Raw genomic sequence first — 27,824 nt, forward strand, 5'->3', positions numbered from 1 at the left:
TTCCAGGGTTGATAGTGGGGCTTTTATTGGGTTGTTTCAAATACCTGGCTTCCATCTAGAATCACATTTCAGATGATCACTGTTACGGCTTTTCCTGTGTCTGAATCCTTGTCAACAGAGCTCTAGCTGATTGATGGAAGGTGGGGTGGGCAAAGGGGTCTGAGAATAAAGTCCAGTTGTATCCATTATCATATCTTATGGTGACCAGGCTTTTCTGTAGGAAATGTATCTCAGAGTAAGCAGATAGCACCCGTGGATGGAGGAAATCTCTTCTTTACAAAAGAATGCTGAACTAAGAAATGTGTAAAGCAATGGTTAAGATCAGAAAAGTCACTATTTTTCTACACGTAATTAAATCTCCTTTTCATGTAAGAATCATCCATGTGTGCTAACACCATTTAGTGATATGGCGTTAATAAATTCACCATTTAGTGAATTGATGAGGAACTGGAATATTGACTATGTACCAATTCATTACCCACAAGACACTTGCTGGTTCCAAGTAGGAAAATATAACAATTTTCTGGCCACACCTCACAGCACGTTTGATCTCAGTTTCCTAACCAAGCCCCTTGCACTGGAACCACAAAGTCTTAAAACCACAAGACCGCCAGGGAAGTACCTGAAAAACAGAACTTTAAAATGAAGGCATCCGACCGTCACATTTTACTTGGTGATCCATCTCAGCATAGAATACTGGGAACCATCTTATACGTCCACTGAGCTGTACAGTTTGAAGCTCACTGCCTTGCCTGTGAACTATTCTACCAAAAATATTTAACTTGTGTTGAAATCAAGCCTTTGGATCTAACATTGACTTTATAGGAAACACAGGAGATAAAGTAAAAATTAAATGACATCATGAAGAAATCATTAGACTAGCTCAGTGGAAAATTCTACAGGACAAATGTTTTCAATGAGTCAATGCCATGAAAAAAAACAAAAGAAGGGAGTGTTTGGGTTCTCTTCTAGATTAAAAGAAATTCAGAGACATAATAACTAAAGCAATGTTTGATTCTTCAGATCAGATCAGTCGCTCAGTCGTGTCCGACTCTTTGCGACCCCATGAATCGCAGCACGCCAGGCCTCCCTGTCCATCACCAACTCCCGGAGTTCACTCAGACTCACGTCCATCGAGTCAGTGATGCCATCCAGCCGTCTCATCCTCTGTCGTCCCCTTCTCCTCCTGCCCCCAATCCCTCCCAGCATCAGAGACTTGTCCAATGAGTCAACTCTTTGCATGAGGTGGCCAAAGTACTGGAGTTTCAGCTTTAGCATCATTCCTTCCAAAGAAATCCCAGGGCTGATCTCCTTCAGAATGGACTGGTTGGATCTCCTTGCAGTCCAAGGGACTCTCAAGAGTCTTCTCCAACACCACAATTCAAAAGCATCAGTTCTTCGGCGCTCAGCCATCTTCACAGTCCAACTCTCACATCCATACATGACCACTGGAAAAACCATAGCCTTGACTAGACGGACCTTTGTTGACAAAGTAATGTCTCTGCTTTTGAATATGCTATCTAGGTTGGTCATAACTTTCCTTCCAAGGAGTAAGCGTCTTTTAATTTCATGGCTGCAGTCACCATCTGCAGTGATTTTGGAGCCCAGAAAAATAAAGTCTGACACTGTTTCCACTGTTTCCCCATCTATTTCCCATGAAGTGGTGGGATCGGATGCCATGATCTTCGTTTTCTGAATGTTGAGCATTAAGCCAACTTTTTCACTCTCCACTTTCACTTTCATCAAGAGGCTTTTGAGTTCCTCTTCACTTTGTGCCATAAGGGTGGTGTCATCTGCATATCTGAGGTTATTGATATTTATCCCGGCAATCTTGATTCCAGCTTGTGTTTCTTCCAGTCCAGCGTTTCTCATGATGTACTCTGCATATAAGTTAAATAAACAGGGTGACAATATACAGCCTTGATGAACTCCTTTTCCTATTTGGAACCAGTCTGTTATTCCATGTCCAGTTCTAACTGTTGCTTCCTGACCTGCATACAAATTTCTCAAGAGGCAGATCAGGTGGTCTGGTATGCCCATCTCTTTCAGAATTTTCCACAGTTTATTGTGATCCATACAGTCAAAGGCTTTGGCATAGTCAATAAAGCAGAAGTAGATATTTTTCTGAAACTCTCTTGCTTTTTCCATGATCCAGTGGATGTTGGCAATTTGATCTCTGGTTCCTCTGCCTTTTCTAAAACCAGCTTGAACATCAGGAAGTTCACGGTTCACATATTGCTGAAGCCTGGCTTGGACAATTTTGAGCATTACTTTACTAGCGTGTGAGATGAGTGCAATTGTGCGGTAGTTTGAGCATTCTTTGGCATTGCCTTTCTTTGGGATTGGAATGAAAACTGACCTTTTCCAGTCCTGTGGCCACTGCTGAGTTGTCCAAATTTGCTGGCATATTGAGTGCAACACTTTCACAGCATCATCTTTCAGGATTTGGAATAGCTCAACTGGAATTCCATCACCTCCACTAGCTTTGTTCGTAGTGATGCTTTCTAAGGCCCACTTGACTTCATATTCCAGTATGTCTGGCTCTAGGTCAGCGATCACACCATCGTGATTATCTGGGTCGTGAAGATCTTTTTTGTACAGTTAGTGGGTCCCAATCTGAATAGCTATCTCAGTTCAGCTGCTGTAACCAAATTCAGGAGTTCCACCTTGCTTGCAGGGCATGTGTTCCAAGACCCCCAGTGGATATCTGAAATTTTGGATAGTGCTGAACCCTATATATACTATGTTTTTCTCTATACATACCTATGACAAAGTTTAAAAATTGTAAATTTACAAATTAGGCACAGTCAGATAATATCCAAATTGCTAGCATTATTCCTTTTGTACTTTGGGCCATTGTTAAGTAAAATAAAAGACACTTGAACACAAGTACTGCAACAGAGTGACAGTTGATCTGATAATCCAGACTGCTACTAAATGACCAATGGGCTGGATACACTGGACCAATGGATGACTCAGATCCTGGGTGGAGTAGAGCCAGGGGAGTTGGGGTTGGATGAGAAACTTCATCATGCTAATCAGAGGAGCACACAATTTAAAACTTGATTTGAATCTTTAAAGACCTGCAGTGCCAGGTCTTAGGTGCAGCACATGGGATCTTAGCAATCTTTCTCGTGGCATGTGGGATCTAGTTACCTGACCAGGAATCAAACCCGGGTCCTCTGCATTGGGAGGACGGAATCTTAGCCACTGGACCACCAGAGAAGTCTCCCCAACATGTTTTTTAAAGATATGAAAATGGTCTGTGGTTAAATAAATCTTGGAAATCTATATTAAACACATTTAACCAAGTTTATTTCATACAGAACTACTCAGAGCCTCTAACACATTAAAAGCCATTTCACATGGGGTGACTACAGAATGAATTCTTTTGTAAGCATCTGTGCCCATAGAATTCATGAGGAGTAGCGACCATGGCTCAAAGGGACGTTTTAGAACATGTTTCTTTAAAGATTTATCAGTAAAGACTTGTGAAAAATTATATCTGTCAATTAAAAATGCAGTCATAATGGCTTTCCTTAAAGTTGTGACATTGAGAATACTGTTTCTAGTTTATAGCAACACACACACAGGAATAGAAAAACAAGGGTAAATTCTTTCTCTGATATGATCTAAGGTTTCAAAACAACTCACCTTGAAGATCTGTGAACTGAAGTTTCCACAGATGGAGCTGCTGTTACGTATACCTCTGGAACCTAATATGAAAATTGCCTCAAGCTGTCAGGCAATGCAGGCGGTGGGAGGTGGGGAGGTGGATAGGGAGTGGAGTGGGTGGGCCAGTGGGCGGAAACAAGAGCTCTGTGGCTGACCAGGAACAACCAGGCTGATCATGATCCTACAGGAGGATGTAAGGTTTCATTTGTTTTCAAATGTTGGGCCTTGCTTTGCTTACACTTATGGGAAAATAGAGTTATAGCTTTCAAGTTTTGGCTTTTGGTATAACGTATTACTTGGCTTAAAACTCAACATTCAGAAAACTAAGATCATGGCATCTGGACCCATCACTTCATGGCAAATAGATGGGGAAACAGTGGAAACAGTGATTTTATTTTTTGGGGCTCCAAAATCACTGCAGATGGTGATTGCAGCCATGAAATTAAAAGATGCTTACTCCTTGGAAGGAAAGTTATGACCAACCTAGACAGCTTATTAAAAAGCAGAGACATTACTTTGCCAACAAAGGTCCGTCTCGTCAAAGCTATGGTTTTTCCGTAGTCATGTATGGATGTGAGAGTTGGACTATAAAGAAAGCTGAGCACCAAAGAATTGATGCTTTTGAACTGTGGTGTTGGCGAAGACTCTTGAGAGTCCCTTGGACTGCAAGGAGATCCAACCAGTCCATCCTAGAGGAAATCAGTCCTGAATATTCATTGGAAGTACTGAAGCTGAAACTCCAATACTTTGGCCACCTGATGTGAAGATCTGACTCATTTGAAAAGACCATGATGCTGGGAAAGATTGAAGGCGAGAGGAGAAGGGGATGACAGAGGATGAGATGGTTGGATGGCATCACCAACTCAACGGACATGAGTTTGGGTAAATTCCGGGATTTGTTGATGGACAGGGAAGCCTGGCGTGCTGCAGTTCTTGGGGCCACAAAGAGTCGGACACGAATGAGCAACTGAACTGAATTACTTGAGAAACCTATATGTAGGTCAGGAAGCAACAGTTAGAACTGAACATGGAACAACAGACTGGTTCCAGATAGGAAAAGGAGTATGTCAAGGCTATATATTGTCACCCTGCTTATTTAACTTCTATGCAGAGTACATCATGAGAAACGCTGGGCTGGAAGAAGCACAAGCTGGAATCAAGACTGCCGGGAGAAATATCAATAACCTCAGATATGCAGATGACACCACCCTTATGGCAGAACGTGAAGAGGAACTAAAAAGCCTCTTCATGAAAGTGAAAGTGGAGAGTGAAAAAGTTGGCTTAAAGCTCAACATTCAGAAAACGAAGATCCTGGCATCTGGTCCCATCACTTCATGGGAAACAGATGGGGAAACAGTGGAAACAGTGTCAGACTTTATTTTCTGGGGCTCCAAAATCACTGCAGATGGTGACTGCAGCCATGAAATTAAAAGATGCTTGCTCCTTGAAAGGAAAGTTATGATCAACCTAGATAGCATATTCAAAAGCAGAGACATTACTTTGCCAACAAAGTTTCGTCTAGTCAAGGCTATGGTGTTTCCAGTGGTCATGTATGGATGTGAGAGTTGGACTATGAAGAAAGCTGAGCACTGAAGAACTGATGCTTTTGAATTGTGGTGTTGGAGAAGACTCTTGAGAGTCCCTTGGACTGCAAGGAGATCCAACCAGTCCATTCTGAAGGAGATCAGTCCTGGGTGTTCTTTGGAAGGAAGGACTGATGATAAAGCTGAAACTTCAGTACTTTGGCCACCTCATGCAAAGAGTTGACTCATTGGAAAAGACCCTGATGCTGGGAGGGATTGGGGGCAGGAGGAGAAGGGGATGACAGAAGATAAGATGGCTGGATGGCATCACCGACTCGATGGACATGAGTTTGAGTGAACTCCGGGAGTTGGTGATGGACAGGAAGGCCTGGCGTGCTGCGATTCATAGGGTCGCAAAGAGTCAGACATGACTGAATGAATGAACTGAACTGAACTGATACCTTATTATAGAAGATTGTGAGAAATACGCTGCATGGATCTTAATTTCATCATTAAAGTTCCTTTTTTTTCCCCCAGAAAACTTGAGACAAGAGTCAAATATAAAAAGCTGTCATCTCTTGAGGCTAAAGATTTGGCCAAATGCACCCTAAATTCTAAATCCTAACAATAGAGCAATAATTTCTCTCATAAATGTTGAATAATTTGGCTCTTTTCACCAGACAATAGCTTGATTGCATTGCATTGCATTTCTTGACTTAAGGAGTAAGAGGACAATAGCAAAAAATAGGCAAAGAAAAAAGCTCTAAGATGGAAGATAAGGCTAGGGTATGTATGAAATTAACTGCAAGCACCCACTGAAGGCACCCTCAGGCTCTAAATCCCAGTGGGGGTAGGGAAGTCCCAGAGGTGTTAGCTTTCCAGATGACTTAGGTAAAGTTATGGGAGAGTTCCGTAGAAAAGGAATCAAATACATCCTGAATTCTGATTTAATCACATTATTACTTAAGAATACAATGTGAAGTCATTGTATTCTTGAACATTTAACTAAACATGCTTGAACACCTTTGTCAGGTACACTAGCAGCCATTGGGAATTCAACAGGTGAACAAGACTCCTGCAGAAGCTAACAAACAAGCAGCCACTGAAGCCCCTGAGTGGGGAGCAAAACAAAGGAAATAGAGTGTGTTTATGATGGTCCCAACAGCGCTTTTAGATTAAATGGTCATGGAAGACCTCTTAGGAGATGACTTGGAAGGTGCAGGTGGAAGAATGAAGAGTTAGATATCCAAAGAACTAGGGGGTAGAGGATGTAGAACATTCCAGGCAAGTGCAAAGACCCAAGTTATAGAAGAGCTTGACATGCTATATAAACAGAAAGAAGTCCTGTGTGGTTGACAGTGTAAAGAACAGTAAGAGTTCTAGAAGATAATGCTTCAGGGACAAACAGAAGCCTGATCATGTAGGACAGCACAAGACACAGTAAGGACTTTACTCTGGGATAATGGATTTGGACTTCTGAGCTCCAGAACTGGGAGGGAATAAATATGTGTTGTTTTAAGCCACCATCTTTGTCATTTGTTACAGCAGCCATAGGAAATACAGGTGGGAAGAAAATTGAGTTTACCTGTACTCTCAAACGTCTAAGAGAAACAGGACTGTTAAGTGATTGATGTCATTTAATTCATAACATAGTAGATTCATCATTGAGTCAGTGTGTGGTGCTCAGCATTGTATATCTAAGAACTCATTCTCCTTGATTCATGAGGCATGATCAGATTAAGGAGGGTGAAAACATATTAACTCACAAAAGAGATATAAACCACACCACCAACTCATTGGCTTATTCATGGAAGCAGAAATACTAAATGCATCAGCTTACTCAGATCAGCAGCTAAGTGCTGCTTGACTTTGCTTGGGAGTTGTAAAGCCAGAATGATGACAATGAGCTCATTTTATTGCCTAAAGTTACCAAATCTCATAGCCTGATGCACTCATCTCTATGGGATGAGAACATTTATACTGGTCAGACGAATCCACTCTCTCCTGACTATGTTGGTACATTCTGACAAATTCTGGCTGGTAGGCAATACTTTTGTAAAGTCCTCAAAGTCTTTCTGAGTGCATCGTAAGGATAATGTCAATTTACATCATCTTCTCAGGTAGTCTCACCGGGAAGTGAGTCTCACCGGGAAGTGAGTCTCACCAGGAAGTCTCACTTCATCTTTCACTCAGTGATTCTTTCAAGAAACAGTATTCAGATCTTACTAAATGCCAGATACTTCACTAGGATTTCAGACACAAAGTAAGCTAAAAAGCCGTATTTTTCAGAAATCTCATTTCAGTGGATTAAGAGTTTTCATATATTTCTTCTGTAAATAGCAGGTCTCACTCATGTCTTAAGATTTCATGAACTCCATTTTTGCAGAATAATGTTTCCTTACCCTCATTGTCAAATTTAGGGATGATCCAACTGAGGACCTATAAAGCAGTCAATTCAATGAAAAATTCCACAATCTGGACAATTTTAAGTTATGTCCTATTTTGATCATTTTATCTAAGTATTAATATTTCACTATCTAGAGTGAAAAAGCTCAATCTCAATAATTTTTACATTCCTACAAAACAGAGAAGAGATAGTTGTGGCCACCTGTGCAATTTGCAAGAAAGGGATTGGTACACAGGGTGGTGCCTTGCAGCTCCTAGTTTTACTCTATGATACATTGCCATTGAGTGCAACTTAAGTTTTCTCAAGTCCCAAACTAAAGACTATTAAAGAAATCATAAAGTCACAACCATGCCATCCACTCTGGTTTGCATACAAAAATTACTTGCACATCTAACCAATAAATCTCTGGTTATGGAACTATAGGGGTTTTTTATCATCTCTTCCATGAAAACCATGTTTGGTAAACTTCCCTTCTTGGTTTGTTGTGGTATAAATCAAGTTTGAAAGTTAATATAAACTGGAAACTAGTATAAACTACAAAGGACTAATGGAGAAGTGATTTTTCTGGGTGACCTATAAGAAGTCACTCAGCTCCTGGCCTCAGTTTCCTTCTTTGTAAATGTTAAATTTTATGTCTTTAGTTTTCTCAGTCCTAAGATTCCATGATTTTTTGAGAATCTCTGGTAAATAGCACCACAAAACGTTAAAAGTTATTTCATTTATTTATAAGGAATCAGATCCATTTTATGGAAACCCTTTGGTGAAATTCCATTTTGAGTAGTTTTGAGGCCATGACCATACAGTAGATATTGTCCCTGCTGTTATGAAGTGTTCAAGAGAAGGGAGAGGCATCATTAAATAAAGACTCAGGAAATCCACAATGACGTTTATGAAACAACTTTTTAATTTCAATTGTATATTTACAAAAAGACAGAGAATAAGCAGCGGGAAGGCAGGAATGATGCCTGGCCACCTCCCACCTGAGGGTGCAGAAAGGGGCCATGGACAACATGTATGTGTCAGACTGATCTTCCCTGCCATTATTGATAACAGCAATGGACAAAAGGCTTCAGTGAAGGAGGTCAGTGTATTTGGGAAGAGGCAGACCATCTGTTCAGTCCGTGTGCCTGAGAAGGAAGAAGGCCCGTCAGTCTATTGAGGCCTTGGCTCTTTATAGGCTGAGGCCCTTCTCTTGGAAGTTTTAGGCCGCCTTCTCCAGGGCATGTAGGGGTCAGGGGGATGATACCTGGGAAAACCCCTATGGACCTCAGGGACCCGTTGCTGATAACAGGGTGGAGGGAAGCGGGGCATAGGCGGCTGGGGACCATACTGAAAGTCACCTTGGACGGCAAATTCTGTTTGGATAGATGGGGGGACATCTGAATGTAAATAGTTTAAGGAGAATTGATCCGATTGGAAAGGATGGTCTGAAGAAAAACAGGTTTCCTGGGGACAGAATGGGAATGGAGGCATCACCTGGTGTAAGGGGATGGGATGACGTTGTGGGGACAAGAGCGGAAACAGGGGTGGGCAGGGAGGCGTGGGGAGCAGGGGTTGGCGCCCTGGGAGAGGCAAAGGTCTGGGCAGAGGGCAAGCCGGCTGATCTCCGCAGACCAGGGGCTGCCTCTCAAGCCTCCGGCCAGGTCTTCTTCTCCCAGGGCCATCCGGGATCCACTTGTCCACTGGGTCCCGCCGGGGCAGCTCTACCCCCCAAGCGTCGGCCACGTGGGCCAGCAGGAGCTGGGAGAGGTGGCGGTGTGCACACTGGTTCCAGTGCACTCCGTCCGTCTGCAGGTACTTCCCTGTGTGGCGGCGGAAGTGGAAGTGCAAGTCCAGCACATCGAAGCCGTGCTTTTGGGCCTCGGCAGAGCTGTAGAAATTGGCTTCGATCACACTGATTTTCACGGAGGAGGAGGTAAACTGGACCTCGGGCGGGACGAAGCGGCTGGTGATTTTGTCGCCCACGGGCATGGCCGTGTTCCACACCAGGAGGCACGACTCGGACAGCATCTGGCGGAGGCGCCCAAACAATCTCTCCAGGTTCCGCCGGTAACTAGGCCAGAAGTCCTTCCCGTACCTGGTGATGTCCCAGAGGCACGAGTTCATGATGACCAGGTCCGGGTGGTGCTCGCCGGACTGCAGCTCCTCCAGGACGTCCTCCAGGTAGTCGGAGTACACGCGCGTCAGGAAGTAGAAGCGCACCAGGTGCTGGCCGGAGCAGAACTGGCGCACCTCGCGGTAGTGCGTGCCGTTGTGCATGTGGCCCTGCTGGCCCCCATGCACGAGCTCATCCTGCTCGAAAGTGTGCTCCCCCTTGGCCTTGAGCTGGCTGAGTGTGAGCAGGCAGTCCTTCTGCAGCAGGAGCACCAGATCCTTGTACACAGCCCTCTGGACCGAGTCCCCCAGGATAACCACGAACTTGTTGTGGAGCAGCTGCCGCACTTCGGAGGCCAGTAGATGGACCATGACGTCTGCACCGCCTAGCTCTTTTCTTTCACTCAGCGGGTCTGCGGAAGGCTAGGATAGAAGGAGAGAACGCATGGGAGGGACCAACCTCGCGCAGGACAGGACGCAGGAAGGTTCGGTAAGGTGGGCCTGCCCAGGGACTGGGCTGGAACTCTGGCCTGGGGCGTCTGAAGGGTGGGGCTCCACTACCCTTAGCCCGGAGAGAGGGGAGCCTGGAGCCAGAAGCCCTGGTTGGCCCAGAGGAAGTTTCTGCCTGAGACTTGACTTTGAATACCCAGGAAACCCAAGTTCCATGGCCAGGAAGGGCCTCCGCCCTCCCCAGCTGGAGGTGCATCACCCGGTGCCTGGACGCAACTCGGATGCCTGACAAGTGAAGAATGGTTAGGCAGACTTTGCAGAGGTTAAATAATGAGGATTGTGATTAAGCAAGAACACGGAGTGTCATATACTAACGTTAGCTGAGGAAGTTACATACCATATATGTGGCCATATCACTGAAATGGTGTAAAATAGCTATGCATACTAAGTTGCTTCCCACCAGGCTCCTCTGCCCATGGGATTCCCTAGGCAAGAATACTGGAGTAGGTTGCCATTTCCTTCTCCAATAGATATGCATAGGTAACATTGAAAGAAAATACACAAAACCAGCTTTAAATAGATAGTAGGATCATGGGGGACTTGCTTCCCCTGTCCTCTTTTTTGTAAATATACTTTACATAGTCTTAAAATCAATTTTAATAAGAACTTAATGTTTCTTATCAATGGAACTTGTAAAAAATAAAATTATAATTCACAAGTGCTTCAGCTGCAATATTCTTTGTTTTTTATTTGAAGGAAATTGACTTTTGCATAAGAAATATATTGAGCTAAAGACCAATGAGAATCTATGTATCTCATGTATCTAAAGGCAAGATATAAGTTTTCTGAGGAAGGTGACCCTTCCCCGACCAAGGAGAGAAGCGTCAAGAAAGAAGAAAACAAGGAACTGTCAATACAAAGATGAGTCTGCATAAACAAACCTTACTAAAATAGCCCTTATTTCCCATTAGGAACCCCTTATATCCCCTTCTCCACACTTTATTATCCTTGAAACACAATTCCCTTTGTTCTCTGTTAAAATGGTAATATAAGCCCAAGTCTACCTAGTTCTTTGAGTTCCATTCCTTTTCTGTGAACTGTTGTGCACACAGATATTAATTTAAAAACTATATGCCTTTTCTATTTATCTACGGTAATTTTATTCACAGGGCCCCAGATACTAATCCTAAGAGTATAGAGAAAAAGTTTTTTCTTTCCCAGAACACTGAATAAGCTGTTAAAAGTTGTGAAACTCATCTTCAGAACTTCAGATTGAGTTTATTTCAAGCTGCCATTTACAGCCATATCCACTAATGAATAAACGCTGGAAACACACTAAAATACTAAGTCTCACATGGGGAGGAACATGGCATGCCCTTCACACACTTACAAAGAAGCTGTTAAAATCTGCTGTGGCTTGATATTTGTAGGCTATCATGCATTAGTAAAAATTTTAATAGGTGTGGTGGATAGCTATTAATAAATTACACATTTGGTTTTTAAAAGCTATACTATTTGTGGTTTTAAATGAGTATGAGCCCAAAAATAAAAACATGAAGTTGGGTAGAGTACAAAAGTGTTCCCCTAAGAGAACAGTTAGAAATATTGGCTTATTTGAATCTTCATTCAAAAACATCTGCTATCAAATAAAAAGCTTAAAACCAAGATTTTTCTCATTGTAGTACAACAAAATTAAACATAAACTCCAAATCCCACTGGGGCTCAGGCATATTCTCTAGTTTATATTCACTCATTCATATAACTCACACTAGTTTATATTCACTTATTCATCCAACTCACACTTCCTAAGCACTGACTAAATGCTCCACATGGGGATTCCCTGGTGGCGGAGAGGTAAAGAACCTGCCCAGCAAGCAGGAGACATAGGTTCTATCCCTGGGTAGGGAAGATCCCCCGGAGAAGGAAATGGCAACCCACTCTAGTATTCTTGCCTGAGAAATCCCTTGGACAGAGGAACGTGGGAGGCTCCAGTCCTGCTGCTGCTGCTGCTGCTAAGTCGCTTCAGTCGTGTCCGACTCTGTGTGACCCCATAGACGGCAGTCTACCAGGCTCCCCCGTCCCTGGGATTCTCCAGGCAAGAACACTGGAGTGGGTTGCCATTTCCTGCTCCAATGGATGAAAGTGAAAAATGAAAGTGAAGTTGCTCAGTCGTATCCAACTCTTAGCGACCCCATGGACTGCAGCCTACCAGGCTCCTCTGTCCATGGGATTTTCCAGGCAAGAGTACTGGAATGGGGTGCCATTGCCTTCTCTGGCTCCAGTCCATGGGGTCGCAAACAGCTGGACACTACTTAGCAACTACACAACAATAACAAATGCTCCACATGGGGTATATAGAGATGTGTAAAACCTGGTCTTGCTTTTCAGGAGCAGATCAGATATATTCATTGATAACTGTAATACAAAGTTGAGAACGCTACAGTGTTAGTTGCTCAGTCATGTCTGACTCTTGAAACACCATGGACTGTAGCCTGCCAGGCTCCTCTCTCTAGGCAAGAATACTGGAGTTGGTTGCCATTTCCTTCTCCAGGGGACTTTCCTGACCCAGGGATCAAACCCAGGTCTCCTGCATTAGCAGGCAGATTCTTTACCATCTGAGCCACCAGGGAAGCCCATAGACAAATAAACAAAGGATGTGAAACTGGTTTGTAAACAGAGCTGGGCTGCTAGGGCGATAAGGAATCATGTCTGTGCACAAGTGTGCCAGGGTGCCTGTTCATGTCCAGGTCAGGATGTGAGTCTGGAGGTCTGCCAAAACAGAGTGAGATGCAGGCAGAATGGAGCACTGAAAGCGGCCAGTCAGGAGGAAGCTTTGTATCTGTATCTGTCTTTGACTGGCTGTGTGATCCTGGGCTAGTCCCTGCCCTATCTGGTGCCAGGGTCCTTTCCCGTACAATGACAGTCCCGGGTTTCATGCTGCAGACACCCAGTTTCACCTTCTAGGCCAGGCAGGGCTGGTCCTCTGTGCTCCCTGGGATTTGAGTGTGCAGTGAGGAAGAGAGTCGAGAGAGAAGAAATCATCAGAGAAGGGTTGGAGTAGAAACGAAATGTGGAAGGGGGGTGTGACAGAGCATCTGGAAGAGCAGACTCAAGGCCAGGACGGAAACGGCCAGAGGCTCTGGGTCAGCTACCTTCAAGTGCCATGAAAACAGAATGAGCAGGTACAATGGACGTTCAGGATCTCTGCAAACAGGACTCCTCTACCCCAGACCCAAGTCTCCAAAGTGTAAAGTGAAATCTTTTCCCAGTGTTTTCAGGGTTCCCATGCTTGCTCCTTGGAAGAAAAGCTATGACAAACCTAGATAGCGTATTAAAAAGCAGAGATGTAGTTGTGTGAGAGTTGGACCATAAAGAAGGCTGAGCACTGAAGAATTGATGCTTTCAAATTGTGGTGTTGGAGGAGGCTCTTGAGAGTCCGTTGGACAGCAAGAAGATCAAACCGGTCAATCCTAAAGGAAATCAACCCTGAACATTCATTGGAACAACTGATGCTGAAACTGAAGCTCCAATACTTTGGCCACCTGATGAGAAGAGCAACTCATTGGAAAAGATGCTGATGCTGGCAAAGATTGAGGGCAGGAAGAGAAGGGGGTGACAGAGGATGAGATGGCTGGATGGCATCACCGACTCAATGAACATGAGTTTGAACAAACTCCGGGAGATGGTCAAAGACAGGGAAGCTTGGCGTGCTGCAGTCCATGGGGTTGCAAAGAGCTAGACATGACTGAGTGACATGTCAGAGCAACAAACACTACCCCAGTTCTACGTGCCCTCTCTGGGATGGACTCTGGTCATACTCTGTCCTAGTCCCCTAGGGTAGAGGACACCATTCCTTTCCATTAGAATTCCCTCCCCTAGGGTGGCAGATGTGACAACAGAGTGCGGTCTCCTTCAGCGGTACTGTGTTTACAGGTCCAATACATTGCTTCTGTGTGTGTGAAGTGCCCTGGGCTTGAACTCATGGATGTGAGTCAAATTTGCTGCTTAAAAGTTGTGGAGAATGGAAGCACTTAAGTATATTTGTGAAAAACAACGCTTTTCATCTGTAATTTTCCTCAACTGTAAAATGGGACTTTTAGCACCCACTTCAGAGATTTGATCTGAAGAAGTGGTTAGAACAATGTCCTGATAAATAGGGTGGATATGAGTTACTATTTATAAAGCAAGTTCAAGAACACTTGGATAATCATCTGTAAACGAGGGTTACACTATTTGTGCTGTAGAGATCAAATGACAAGAAGCAAGTGAGATTTTGAATAAAACAAAACTAATGTTATTTGAACAGATACCCATGCCAAATGCTTGGCAAGTGTTACCAGATTTGTGAGATAAGAAGGATCTTCATGTGATGGAAGTGAAAGTCACTCTGTTTAGTCGCTGAGTTGTGTCCAACTCTTTTTGACCCCCTGGACTGTAGCCTGCCAAGTTTCTGTCCATGGAATTCTCCAGACCAGAATACTGGAGTGGGTAGCCGTTCTCTTCTCCAGGGGATCTTCCCAACCCAGGAACTGAACCCACGTTTCCGCACTGCGGGCAGATTCTTTATCATCTGAGCCACCAGAGAAGCCCACCAGGGAAGCCTACCAGGGAAGATTTAAAGCTACTGATGGCAAACTGTCCCTGTGGGAGATAGCCCTTAGAGCAGAACCTCCTGCAGTCTGAACCCCAAAGCTCAGGCTCAGGTCAGGGAGATGGGAGAAAAGTGTTTCAGTGTGCCTTTAAGCATAGACAGGAAATCCTTTGGGCTTCCCAGGTGACTCAGTAGTAAAGAATCCACTTGCCAATGGAGGGGACTGAGGTTCAATTCCTGGGTTAGGAAGATCCCATGAAGAAGGGAACGGCAACCCACTCTAGTATTCCTGCCTGGGAAATCCCATGGACAGAGGAACCTGGCAGGCTACAAGCCATGGTCACAAAGAGTCAGACACAACTCAGCGACTAAACAGCAGCAGCAGTAACAGGTAATCGTTTACTCCGCCTGCTCAGGGGAGATGATCCATGTGACCTTAGGGGGTTGGGGAGCTGCAAGTGAGAATACAGATATTGGGTTGATCAAAAAGTTCCTTTGGGTTTTCCAAGGCTGTTGTGGACAAACCTGAAGGAACTTTTTGGCCAATTCAATATAGATAGATATGATCTCAAGCAAGAGACCTGCAAAAATTAAAAGACCTGTGTTTTAGAATAGCCAAAACAAATTTCTACAGATTTTAGAGCCTCACAGTATTTGAGAAATTCTGGCTGCCTTATATGCTGACCAGTGAACCTAACCCACCCAGATATTGTTACAAGGGCTTAGAGCCAAAATCAAGCAAAAATGTCCAGCTGAGAATTTCTTGCTGTTCTTCTGCAATGTAACATGCAGACTGGACTGTAGAAAAGAAGGGAGGAGGAAGTGACTGGGAAGAAACATTCCAGTTAGAAGCTGAAACTGAAAGGAAATTCATGAAATTCTTGATAAACTTCCTGTCACAACTGTAACAGGATTAACAAATCAGACCTCCTCAGGACCGTGGGAAAAAATCATTTAAACTAAGATGTCAAGCATGAAAAACAAAACCTAACAAAAAACAAAGTAATTTTTTCGGGGGTGGGGTGAATGAAGAATAATTTGGAGAGCTGAATCTTCTCTGGTCTAAAAAAAAAAAAAGTTGGCAAGTTTCATTTTCAAAGCTCCTTTGATTTATAAAAATGAAACAAAAAAAGAGATTTGAAAACTATCAGTTCAGTGATTTTTTTTGGCCTAAGGGTTTTTCTTTGCTTCAAACTTGCAAAAACTTAACAGCTATTTTATAGATTAACTGACTCGTTCATTAAGAAATTTATTGAGAACCAGATATAATGCTAGGTGCAAGGAGTAGTTATAAAAAGGCAGTCTCTTTCAAGAGGATGGGTAAGAAAGTGGACATATAAAAATATCAGTTAGAACTGATGATGTAAATGAAATATCAAAGCTGGTATGAAGAGTCAAGGAGGAGGGAAGAGGAGATAAATGGAGGATCAGTGCAATCTGTGAGTCCAACCTCAAATTAAAATCGATTTTTAAACGAGTTTTATGATGATTCCTCAAATTTTAATTGTAAGCAGTTCCATGTTTTTCTGTTTTCAGAGTAAAATTTGGGCTTTGGCTAATGCTCTGACAGAAATATACATTATTAATGGCTACTATTGATGCTACAATAAATTATTTTGAGGCATCTTGCTTATATTTCTGTTCGGGGATAATTAATTTTTAATGGCTTCATAAACCATCATTTATAAAATCACTGACTAATGCATTATAACTATCACAAACCAAACACATAGCATTTGGTTTTTTATTAATCAGTGGGTTGTAGAAATTACGTTAGTCTTTTTGCTTTTCTTATTGATTTTTGGTAACAGGAAGAGTGGCAAAGATATATAGGCCAGTTACTCCAGAGACCCTACGAAAAAGTCTTAAATCACACAGGTAATCACTAACAATTAGGATGCTGTTTTGATTAGTTGTAGAAGTACTTTACCTAGTTCAAAGTTTCTTGCACATGACTAACCATCTTAATGCAACATTGTACTAGGCATATAAAATAGATCATTTTCTCCTAACTGCATTTTTGGTGATCACATCTATGTTTGAACTATCTAAGATTCCCTTAAATGTTAATAGAACAGATAGTGCAAATAAGAAAATTATTTTTCATGAGCTCACCTGTACAGCATACCAATTCTTGGTATTTGTTTAGTTTTCTAAGTGGAATTTAATCTTGTCAAAAATTAAATTGGTATCATGTCAAGTTTTCAAATGAAAGAGAAAAGCAAAAGATTCAAATTTCTCTTCTGAGGACGGGGATTTCTCAAGAGACTGACCTTTTTGATTTGGGCCAAGTTACTGGAAATCATGCAGTCCTATTATTTTAAAAAGTGGTTTTAGGTGAAATTTTTAAAGATATATAAAAGTACTGTGAAATCCTATGATAAATAAAGCAACAGAAAGTTGTTTTTCAAATAGTAATCATTGGAAAGACCGATTTTAATGCTGCACCCCCAACAAACTCACGTGCAATATAGGCCTTAACTCTGCAGTTCATTAATTCAGAAAAAATATAGAAAACACTTTGTATACCTTGGTCTGTGAAGCTGTCATTCTCTAAGTTTGGCTACATCCTCCAACAAGCCTCATGGTTCCTCTGCCCCATCCCAACACATATGTCATATGACCCCTATTTCTCACTTGGCTATTCAGTTAGTTATACGCCACAGCTAAAATCTCAGAAACTTACGGTATAAATGGAAAGTTGAATTTAGACTAATGATCTTCAAACTGGGCTCCACGTAACCATTAAAATCTCCTTGTGGAGGCATGAATCTCTGTGGACACATTCAAATTTGTATCCATACCGTCTTCACTGGGCCACAAGCTTAATTTGTGATTTTTTTTGGGGGGTGGGTAATAAAATACCAACAGAAGAATTGCACACATTTGAAGAGTTTGAAAATTGCCAAGTTTAAAAATCCTTAAGGCAGCATATTTTTCGCATTGTAGTAGTCTAATATAAAAAATTTCCTATGGACTACACAAAGAAATGCAGGAAACATCCTTAATGAATGAAACCCTATCAGGTTCATAGTATCTGATAGGCAGGTAACTTCTATAAAAACAAGAAATAAACTATGGAGACTTTATTCAAAGAGCCCCATTAAACAAACAAAAAGCAACAAACAAACAAAACCCACAAAACTTGTGTTTTACCAAAGACTGCGATTCATGGGGTCGCAAAGAGTCGGACACGACTGAGCGACTGATCTGATCTGATCTGATCTGAGTGTAAAGTGGAAAAAAAAATCAGCCAAAAAATCAAAGCAATTCAAACAAAATGTGATTTCAATCATATACAGCCATTGACAAACTTCCACATTCTGGTCTTCCACATTCCACCATTTTACTTAAACCACATTTGCTAATTCTCTACCTATTAGTCCTTTAACAGGAATGAGATACTGAAAGGCAGTGACCCCGCTTTCACTTCCAGCAGATGACAAAGTCAAAAGTGGACTCTGGCCTTGAACAGCTGTGTGCTCTGGGATGGCCTCCCCCCCCCCCCGCCCCCTGCGCCGCAATTTTTTCTGTTGTCAAACAGGGGTAATAGCCCCCACTTCACTCAATAATAGTGAAGATAAAAGATCAGCGTCCATCAAGGGCCTAGGAAAATACCAGTCTTGCATTAGGCACCTTTAAACCCTTAGCACAACTCCTCCCCTGGGGAGCACACTAAGCCTGCTGAGGGCAGCTGGCTCTGGCTCCCTCCCTCACACTTCAAACCCACAGTTCCTCTCCTCCCTCCTGCAGGGGCCAAGAGATACCTCCTCAGGTGTGAAGGCGATCCCTCAACTCACGGCCGGTCTCCTACATGCCCGGGCACTTTGCTCCAGGAGGTCCCTCAGAGAGGGGAGAATTGTGCATTCCACGTTTTCTTCACTCTCCCTGGGCTGGCTCCTTTCTTTAAACCTTAAACATACTCTAGTTTCTTGCTTTAAAAAAGAAAGGAAACTTCTTTGACTCCACCTCCAGGACAGTCCTATCTTTTGTTTCTACTTCAAGGCCACTTTTTACAAAGTTGTTTGAACTGGCTGTGTCTGGGTCCTCACCTCCCACTCACTCCTCCGTTTACTTGAAATTTGGCTTCCAGCTCCACCAAAGCGAAGAAACGTTTGTCAGCAAATCCCCAACGATTTCCTTGTTCCTTTCAGCGGCTGCTTCTTGGGCCTTATCACATCTATAGCATTCCTAGTTCCCCGGGGCTGGGGCACTGCGGAAGATTCCCCTCTGTAACCCTGCCCGAGAGTCTGACACCGAGGCCGCCCGTCTCACCTCCCCCATATCCTTCGTGAGTTTCTCTTTCTCTGGCGATCCCCAAACGTCGGTCTTTCTCAAGGCCCACTCACTGCCTCCCTCCTTCCTTCCTTCAGCATTCTTTCCCTCGGTAAATTCATCCACACTCTCTGCGTCCACCCGTAAGGTGAACAGAAAGCCCTCTTTGTCCCTACAGTTCTGGTTTACCTCTGTTTTTCCAGACTAATTGTTGATCGCCACCCTTCCCCTAAAAGTCCTAGTTAGGATGGAAACAAACGATACACTCCCCATATCACTTACTATTTGTATGCAGATGACTCCGAATTGGGGCCTTAAAAGCACAGAGGCTGAGAAGGTGGGCCCTCGAGTCAGCCCCCTGGGTTTAAACCCTGCTCCATTGCTTTATTAGCCTCTGAGACCCTGGGGCGATAATGTAATCTCTCTGCACTTAAGAAATCTTACCTACAAAACAGGAATACTAACACGGACTTCTTTTAGAATCGAGGGTTAAATGAACACATGCGAAGGCCTTTGCATACGGTCTACCATATTTTTAAGTGAATAAATTTAGCTATCTCAAACTTGTCTCCTGAGTTCCTGACGTTGTAGTGAGTAGAATAAGGTGAGTTCAGGTGAGATTTCCTAGACGGGGGGTGGGGCAGGGGAGGAGCAAGAGGTGACTTAGTCTGTGTGGGCTTTTTAGCACTTGTAAATTCTTTGGATACCACTATTCTCCCTCAAACTGAGGCTGAATTCCTCACCGAAGACTCCTGTGACCTTTGAACAATCCTTCCAAAGGTAAATATCGGTCATCCATGGGAATGACGGTGGTCTATTTTTCTGTGCACTTTCAGAGAACTGCTATACAATTTATGCTTAATATTGGCTGGGGATAACTTGGTGGAAATAAACTCTGCTTCTAAAATGCTTGGGTCAAGTCATTTTTATTTTTCATGACTGGCCATTTCCACCATTCCTAAAACATCAAAATTCTTCATTGACAACTTGGATATGGATCAGCTCAACAGTTTCTTGGCAATTAAAAGAAAAAAAAAAAAGATGTAATTTTAGAAAATACTTTAGGAATGAGAATGTTGCTATATATTTTAGGAAACTGAGCACAGTTTCACCTCTTTTAGATTTTATGGCTAACTTTTCTATTTTCCATAGATTTCTCATAATACCTACGGAAGTGTGTCTTACTTTGATCGAAACTTTTCAAAATAGGAGAGATTTTATTTTATACATGTTTTCTCATATTTCTCAATTTCATATCTTCATTTTCATCTGATACACTAGCCTGACTACAACAGTTTGCATTTACAGACTTTGTTTTTTAACCTAGGAGATGATCCTTCCTTCTGTGCATCTCTCCAAAGCTTGTGGATGAATTACAGAGCTTGTGTATACCCAGAGGGCTTTTTCTTAAGCGCTCCCTGTTTGATCTGTGACTCAGCATTGTGTTCCCTAACCCCTTCCTCTCCTGAAATTCTGTTCCTTCTTTAAGACCCAGTTTAAAATACAGTTCTAAGAGCCTTCTCTGTTCCCAGAGAGAAAAATTCCCCCCTTCCTCTGACAGATACCTCTGTTTAGCCCTTGGTTCTGGCTTCTCTGGTGGTTCAGATGGTAAAGAATCTGCCTACAATGCAGGAGACCAGGGATCAATCTCTGGGTTAGGAAGACCCCTGGAGAAGGGAATGGCTACCCACTCCAGTATTCTTGCCGGGGAATTCCATGGACAGAGGAGCTTGGCGGGCTACAGTCCATCGGGTTTCGAAGAGCCGAACATGACTGAGTGACTTTCTGCTTTATTGTATAATTAACTGTCTATGTGTCTTCCTACTCCAGTACATCCTAGTCCTGGGGAGCAGAAATGGGTCTCACCTATCCTTGTATCCCTCATGGACCAGTGTCTGAGGCAGAATATGGTTATTACCCATTGAGCATTTACCCTGTGCAAGGCCTCTTCTAGACTCAGGACCTAGTGAAGAAGGAACTATTATACCCATTTTATAGATGAGTAAACTGAGGCTTGGAGAAGTTATGTCAATCATCCAAGGTTGTACAGCTGCTGAGAAGAGACAGCACTCACCCCTTATGGACAGTGACTCTTCTGCTTGATTAGATAAGCATAAGATTTTGTTTTGCTTCTTTAGGAGGAAATATGGCTCCAGAGACTGAGCTTTTAACCTCAGCTATACATATATAGTGAAATCAAGAGGAAAAAATAATTTTACAAAAAAAAAAAAGTTGCATATAGTTTTCCTTTTTTTTTTTCTCTGTTGATAAACAAAACAAAGCAATGCTGTGTGAACAGCTTTAAATTTTTCTTTGTGAAAACAGGACAAGTATGAAGTCAACCTAGTTTTTTACCACTTATAGTTAACAATTCTGAGTGAGTCAGTGGGAAAGTCAGGGCTGCACTAAAGCCACATTTGTGTTTCAAATGTTTCTATACTTACATTGACTACTCTAGATTCAACAGTTGAGTAAGAAGTTTCCATGATTGTAAAGGGTTGGGGTGGGGGTAATAATATTGACTAAATTACATTCAACTGATGAACAAGTTGGATTCTGAAAATTCTGTCTCTAGGAAGGGCCACAGAAGCCCATGTAACCAGCGATGACAGCACTAGTCTGAGTCAGCAGGCCAAAGGTTTCTGCCACCACCAATGCTCACTTTACCTCTGTGTGTTTAAGCTTGAAGTTGGAGAAATGGCCCCTATGTTCCTCTAGGGAGATTGTCCAGAAGAGCTTTTAAAATGACATTATTTTATTATTGCTGTTGGTATTATTTTTAAACAATATTATCTAGTATTCAGATAGGTTTATATGGGGAACAAAGGTTTTGAATGGGAAAATGGGATTCTAAGAGCCAGTTTCTGTCTGCTCCCTACCAACACTATTTGGTAGAGGGATCTGGAAGGTCTGGGTTCCCACTGCTCTGTGTGGGATTTCCCTAGGTTTCAAGCCCAAGGCTGGGAACAAGAGGAGGGACCAGGTGGAGGGGAGAGGGCCAAGGGAACTGAACCCACCACCACACCAGGCCTTTCCCAAGTCATGCTTTCCTCCCTTCAGATCTGAGTTTGGGCCTAAGAGTTTGTTCCTACTGTGTGTTCAGCAGAGCTCTTACCCCTTATCCCTCAGTAACAAAACTAATCCAACGGCACTGCCTACCTCAGGGTTAATTGTGGAAATGAAATGCTCTGTAAACTCCATGGATGTTAAATGTTATTCTGAGTCATCTCAGCATATTTGGGGGATGGGACTTAGCAGTTAAGGAAACTGTCCAGTGAAATGAAGTGTTATCTTATTATTTAAAAATTTAACTTATTATTTAGTGACATTGTTTAGTACCCTCCAAACAGTATGCTCAGTGTTTTGTCTTCTCTATTTATTCCTCTTAAGACCTGGATAAAATTGGTACTTCATTTTCTCCATTTTACACATTCAAAAATTAAAAGATTGAGTCATCTGCCCAAGGTCATCCATTTTATAAAAAGCAGAGCTAGGAGTCATAACCGATGCCAAGCCTTTGTGGTCAACCACAACATAAAAGATTACACAGACAATAGAAGCGTCATCTCTTTTCTCCAGTTCACAGCTCACTGTTTCCTTGCACTGTATGCTTTTAGAGATTTAGTGGCTTATCAGTCATGCACCCTTATTAGACAATATTACAATGATAACAGTTGTCTCTTTAGGACTCTTCAGTTAAGTGGAGGTGGGGTGGAGTGGACTAGGCTGGTGATTCCTTCCTATACATTAAGTGCCCCAAAAATGAGGATCCTAAGAAAGGCTGGTCAGAAATGTGAAATAGTAATGCTTAAAATAAAATGGCAAAACTGAAAGTACTTACTCATTAAAGTAACTGGTGATTTAGAAATGTACTTCTCAGTTGGTCCTAGATCTTTTCCCTAGAGAGACTCCTTTCTCCGCTGGAGGTTGAAGCGTCAGGTGGGAGAGCCCAGAACCTGGGCTCAAGGCAGGTAAATTCACCTCTGGGGGCTGCTCCGTTTGTGAGCCAGCGTCTGGGGAGAAGAGGCCATTTCCGGTGGCATCTGGAGCAAATAACATAAATCAGCACTTTCTTGCATTAGGAAGTGGAAGACTAATGACGGAAGCGTTAAGAACTGGGCAAATACGAAACAAACTGGTAAGTAAATCAAACTAGAGCTTCTTCCTGAAATTTGGCTCTTAGCTTGCTTTCATTTCACATTTCTAAGTAATCTGGGTGTAATGTCTATTGACTCTTGCTTTGTTTCATTTTAACAATTCAAACTCTGGGTTCTTATCACCCTTATTCGTGTGGTTTGTCCACAGCTGGGAAAGCTATTAGAAGGGGAAAGGGGGAAAGACTGGGGACTGGAAGCAGAAGTGAAAAGAGAGATAAGAGAAAATGATGAGAGGAAGACTGGTCCCTTTTCTAATTAATTTTTTAAAGTCAGAATCCTGAATTTTTGTATGGGGGCATTAGAGTTTACAGGCCACTTTCCAATCCCTTCCCTTGCTCCTCCCACCTCCTGTGGGTGGCAGGATAGGCCATTCTGCAGCTGCAGAAAGCAAGGGGTCTCAGCCACAGGCCTCTGGTAAACAAAGTGGCAAAGCCTCCTCTCCTGCTCCCCTGGAAACCATCAGGTGACAGGAAAGGGAAATGGGAAGTGGTTCTCTGATTGATTAGATAAGCTCAGAGCTTTGTTTTGTTTGGGAAGGATCTGACTTGGAAGAGGAGTATCACTTCTACACATCCCAAGAGGAAAGAGAAGGAAGAAATAAATCAGAAAAAAAAGAAAACAAAAAAGAGGAAGTGAAGTTCTAGAAGTTTTCTCCCAAGAGTGAACTTTCTAAAGTATGTCAAACACTTTAGGATAAGGTATCTCTCCATTGCTTTAAATGGTGTAAGATACCTAAGGAACAAGAGTAACAGATTCCAAAATAGTGCTGAAATAATGTCCTTCATCCCTTGATTTTTTTTTTTTAAATTCTGTTTCAGGTAAATTGGCCTATTAAGTGATGCATTTATCTTTTCTTGAAAAATATTACTTTACTTTGCTCACTGCTCAATGTATGGCTTAAGAATTAATCCCACACATTACACTGTTTTTATATCCTATTTTCTATAGCCACAAATCAAATTATTTCACTTTTCCCATGAATTTAATTACAATCATTACTGTGTCTCAAGGCAGGGCTGTACCTAGAACCCAACTGATAACTTTTGTATTTTAAACTTCAGAGTGGCTTGTGACATCACTTTGAAAATGTGCCATTATTTGATTCTAGCTATTCTACAAATGAGTTGCAAATCTAACTTCAGTATTTTAAAATTCAGAGTAATTTGTGAAATAACTTTGAAAACTTGCCATTATTTTGAGTCTAGCAATTCTGTAAATGAGTTGCAGATCTTTCCAGTTCTCTAAATTCCAGCTAGTGTGTACATGGTGAGAATAAAAGAACAATTTAGAGGATGACTAAAATTCACATAATCATCCTAAGACCAGAGAACAGAGGAGCTGTAATAATGCAAATGCTAATCTCACTTGTACTCTTTAAATTCAAAATGAATTTTTTTGAGACCAAGTAACAGATTATTTCCCACAGATTTTCTTACTTCCAAGAACTTATTATGATATATGGAGAGAGTTACAATTGCTGTTCTGGCCCCATTTCATGTTCTATAGCTCAGTGAGCTGGCTTTCTCACCCAGCTTTTTCCTAAAAGATAATGAGAACTATGCATGTATAATGTTTTACACTTAAAATGTGCTATCACAATAAATCCTGGTTTACAAAGTAAGGCAAGCTCTCATTATCTTCACTTTGCAGATGGTGAAACTGAGGGAGAGCTGAAATGACATACGTCACCTTGATGGGTCAGCACAGGATGGAGCACACCTGAGTGCAGGCGGGCATGTTCACGGCCCTCTGCGGGGGAAGTCAGACAGGGTACACTGGCCTCACTGTCATCTTTACACCATTTTGCTTGTTTCTAGAAGCTACTTAATGCACAGGGTGCAAAAGTTCAAAAGGTGTATGAGAAGTAAGTTTCTTTCACTTTCTTGTTCCCTAATCCCTTACTCTTCTTTCTAGAAACAATACTGTCACACCTTGTCTATTCTACCAGAAATATTCTCTGCAGATATTCTATATGTCTCTGAAATATTTTATTCTCTTTTTTCCTTTTGAAAGAGTAAACTTCCATTTTTATTGAAGGCTCTGGAAAAAATACAAACGCCGCTTAGAACCAGTAGTAAACTGCAAAAAATCTGGTAAATCATCCAGACTCTTGTAAGCACTTAGATGTTTTGAAATGCTGTAGAAAACTCGAGAGTCACAACAGCCTATGAAAAGAGGTGGGCTACTGTCCTTTTGGATTTGGCCCTGATATCCCATCTGGGGATAACTCAGAAAGCTTGATCTTGATTTGTGATGTGGTAATTTCATGTCTTTTGATGGAGAGGACTGGAGCCAGAGTGATGATGCTATGAAATAAAGTGAACTGCCGCATGTCTGACTTTGGGGCCAAACAGACTTGGGTTTGAAACTTGATTCTTTCACTTTGGGAGTCACTTAACTCCTCTGTGACACTGCGATTTTCTCATCTGTGAAATAAGGATAGTAATAACCACTACCAAGAGGCATGGGTTTAAGGAGAAAATAGATCCAAGTACCAGGTACACTGCCATGGCTAGTAAAATATATCTGTATCATTAGTCATGGCTCATTTTATTCAGTCTTTCCCTCATTCATTCAAAATAATTGTGGTAGGCACTGTACGAAGTGCTGGGGAGAAATCGCTTGGGGAGAAATCGCTGTGAATATGGTGGGGGGAAACCCCAAAAAACCCTTGCCCTTATTGAGTTGATCTTTGTGTTAGGGGAGGCAGGTAACTAAAGAGCAAGTGAAATAATATGTTAGATAAATGAGAATAGGAACATGATTGCTGGATAGGGTGAATGTAAGGACTGCGGGTTGGAATTTTAAATAGGGTGGTGACGGGGTTCATGCAGCACTTTGACATGGTAAATATTTTAAGCTGAAAGAATGTGAGAAACAGCAGGTACTGAAAAGACTCTGACCACCACCCCCACCCTTCCCCACCCAACCCTGAAGCAAGTCTTAAGACCCTGTGTGGGAGAACCTCTCTCCGTTTAAGAAAGAAACATCCTTGGACTTCCCTGATAGCTCAGATCATTAACAATCCGCAGATCCCTGGGAAGATCCCCTGTTGAAGGGAATGGGCATCCACTTCAGTATTCTTGCCTGGAGAATTCCACAGACAGAGCAGCCTGGGGGCTACAGGCCATGGGAATGAAAAGAGTTGGACATGACTGAGCATCCTACACATACACAGCATCCTTATCTCTGAAGACAAAGGGACTCCGAGGAATTCCAATAAACAGTGCTTGCTAAGTTCCCTCAGATCACTGCCCTTAACTCTCACCCTTTGTCCTATTGATCTTCAAATCCAGTTTGAAAACATTCAGGCCTATTCAATGGATTGGAGTTTGAACAAACTCTGGGAGATAGTGAATGACAGGGAAGCCTGGCATGCTGCAGTCCATGGGGTCGCAAAGAGTCAAATAGACTGAGTGACTGAATATCAACAAGAATTCTCCCTTTGGGTCTTCATTTCTTTAGAAAGGCTAATTTGTAACTTTTCTCTTGTTAATTTGTCTTTTGTTACAGAGATCCTGCTAAGAACAGTGCAATGGAAGTAAACAACCTTGGTTCAGAGGAGGCTGCTGTTGAGAAGTTGAGGGTGGAGGTGGGGGGATGGAGCAAACTTGGTGGAAATCTGGTGGGAGGAAGCACCAAGCAGAGAGAACAACAAGGAAACGAATTGACTGGGCTGGAGAGAACAAGGGAGGAAGACACAGGAGATGGACTTTCTTCACCCAGAGAAGAGAGAGGCAGATGGTGACGGAGTCCTTGGGCCTAGAAAAGAAAACATCGGTCTCCAAGGCCCTTGCTGAATCATCTAACTCCGGGGAAAACAAAACTGAACTTTAAGTCCCGCCCTGATGCTCTGGGACTTACCATCCCCTGCCCAGGGGACTTATCGCCCCCCTGCCCAAAACCTCCCACCCCCTGTTCAACTACAGCTGCCATCTCAGCTGAAGATTACTCAAAACGTCCTGCCTGCCTAACATTTCCCTCATCGCTTCCACAAACCTCCCTTTAAATATGAAGCCTCCCTGATCCCTCTCACACGCAGCCTGGTCGTTAGGCCGACTGTCACCCCTCCTTGCCTGAATAAAGGTAACTACTTCTCTTGAGGTCGTCTGTCCTCCTTTTCTGCCTTGGCCCGAACTGTACCTTACAGCTGGGAATTCCCTGGTGGTCCAGTGGTTAGTTAGGACTCCATGCTTTCACGCTGTGGGTGCGAGTGAGGGCTTGGGTTCCATTCCTGGTGGGATCCTGGAGAACTAAGATACCATAAGCTACACTGTGGGGCCCAAAAAAACAAAAATTCAGGGAGAGGGGCAGATTAAGGGTCATTGAAAGGACTTGGGCTTGTTATTTGAAAGCTGTTGTGAGGGGCTTGAGCAGAAAATTAACACCCACCTTAATAAGACTGGGATGTGAGGGAAAGCAGGAAGACCAATTAAGGAAGTTACCAAGTAATGCAGGAGTTGAGGCTTAAACCAGAGTGACATTAGCCAAGGAATGAGAAAGAGTCAGATTCTGGATATATTTTGAAGTAGAGGTGACAGGATTTGCCTGTGGAGAGAGGACGGGGTGTGAGAGAAGGGGGAAATATAGAGCTAGCTCCATGGCTCTTGGCCTGAGCACAAGAGGGACGAAGTTACTGAGATGGAGAATCT

At 42.7% G+C, this 27,824-nt stretch overlaps 1 protein-coding gene and 1 long non-coding RNA gene across 21 annotated transcripts in view; one reads left to right on the forward strand and one right to left on the reverse strand.

The window, feature by feature from the left end:
• Nucleotides 1-27,824, reverse strand: part of PCED1B (PC-esterase domain containing 1B) — a 208,748-nt gene that overhangs the window by 42,102 nt on the left and 138,822 nt on the right. For 12 of the 20 annotated variants that reach the window (XM_019960728.2, XM_019960727.2, XM_070789225.1 and 9 more), the window contains 2 exons: nt 22,857-23,058; nt 8,487-10,122 (listed from right to left, as the gene is read on the reverse strand). In XM_019960728.2, the coding sequence (XP_019816287.1) occupies nt 8,758-10,071 (1,314 nt within the window). In that variant the 5' untranslated portion in view covers nt 10,072-10,122; nt 22,857-23,058 and the 3' untranslated portion in view covers nt 8,487-8,757. Of the gene's footprint in view, nt 1-8,486; nt 10,123-18,507; nt 18,761-18,792; nt 23,059-27,824 lie in introns of those variants that run through there. The other 8 variants (XR_011566582.1, XR_011566584.1, XR_011566585.1 and 5 more) reach the window with 3 other exon arrangements.
• On the forward strand, nt 23,014-27,275 carry LOC109559185 (uncharacterized). Its single transcript, XR_002180727.2, has 3 exons — nt 23,014-23,153; nt 24,823-25,036; nt 26,686-27,275. It is a non-coding gene; the product is annotated as an uncharacterized lncRNA (long non-coding RNA).

The sequence above is a fragment of the Bos indicus genome, chromosome 5, assembly GCF_029378745.1.
Source record: "Bos indicus isolate NIAB-ARS_2022 breed Sahiwal x Tharparkar chromosome 5, NIAB-ARS_B.indTharparkar_mat_pri_1.0, whole genome shotgun sequence".
In the NCBI taxonomy this organism is placed as follows: domain Eukaryota; kingdom Metazoa; phylum Chordata; class Mammalia; order Artiodactyla; family Bovidae; genus Bos; species Bos indicus.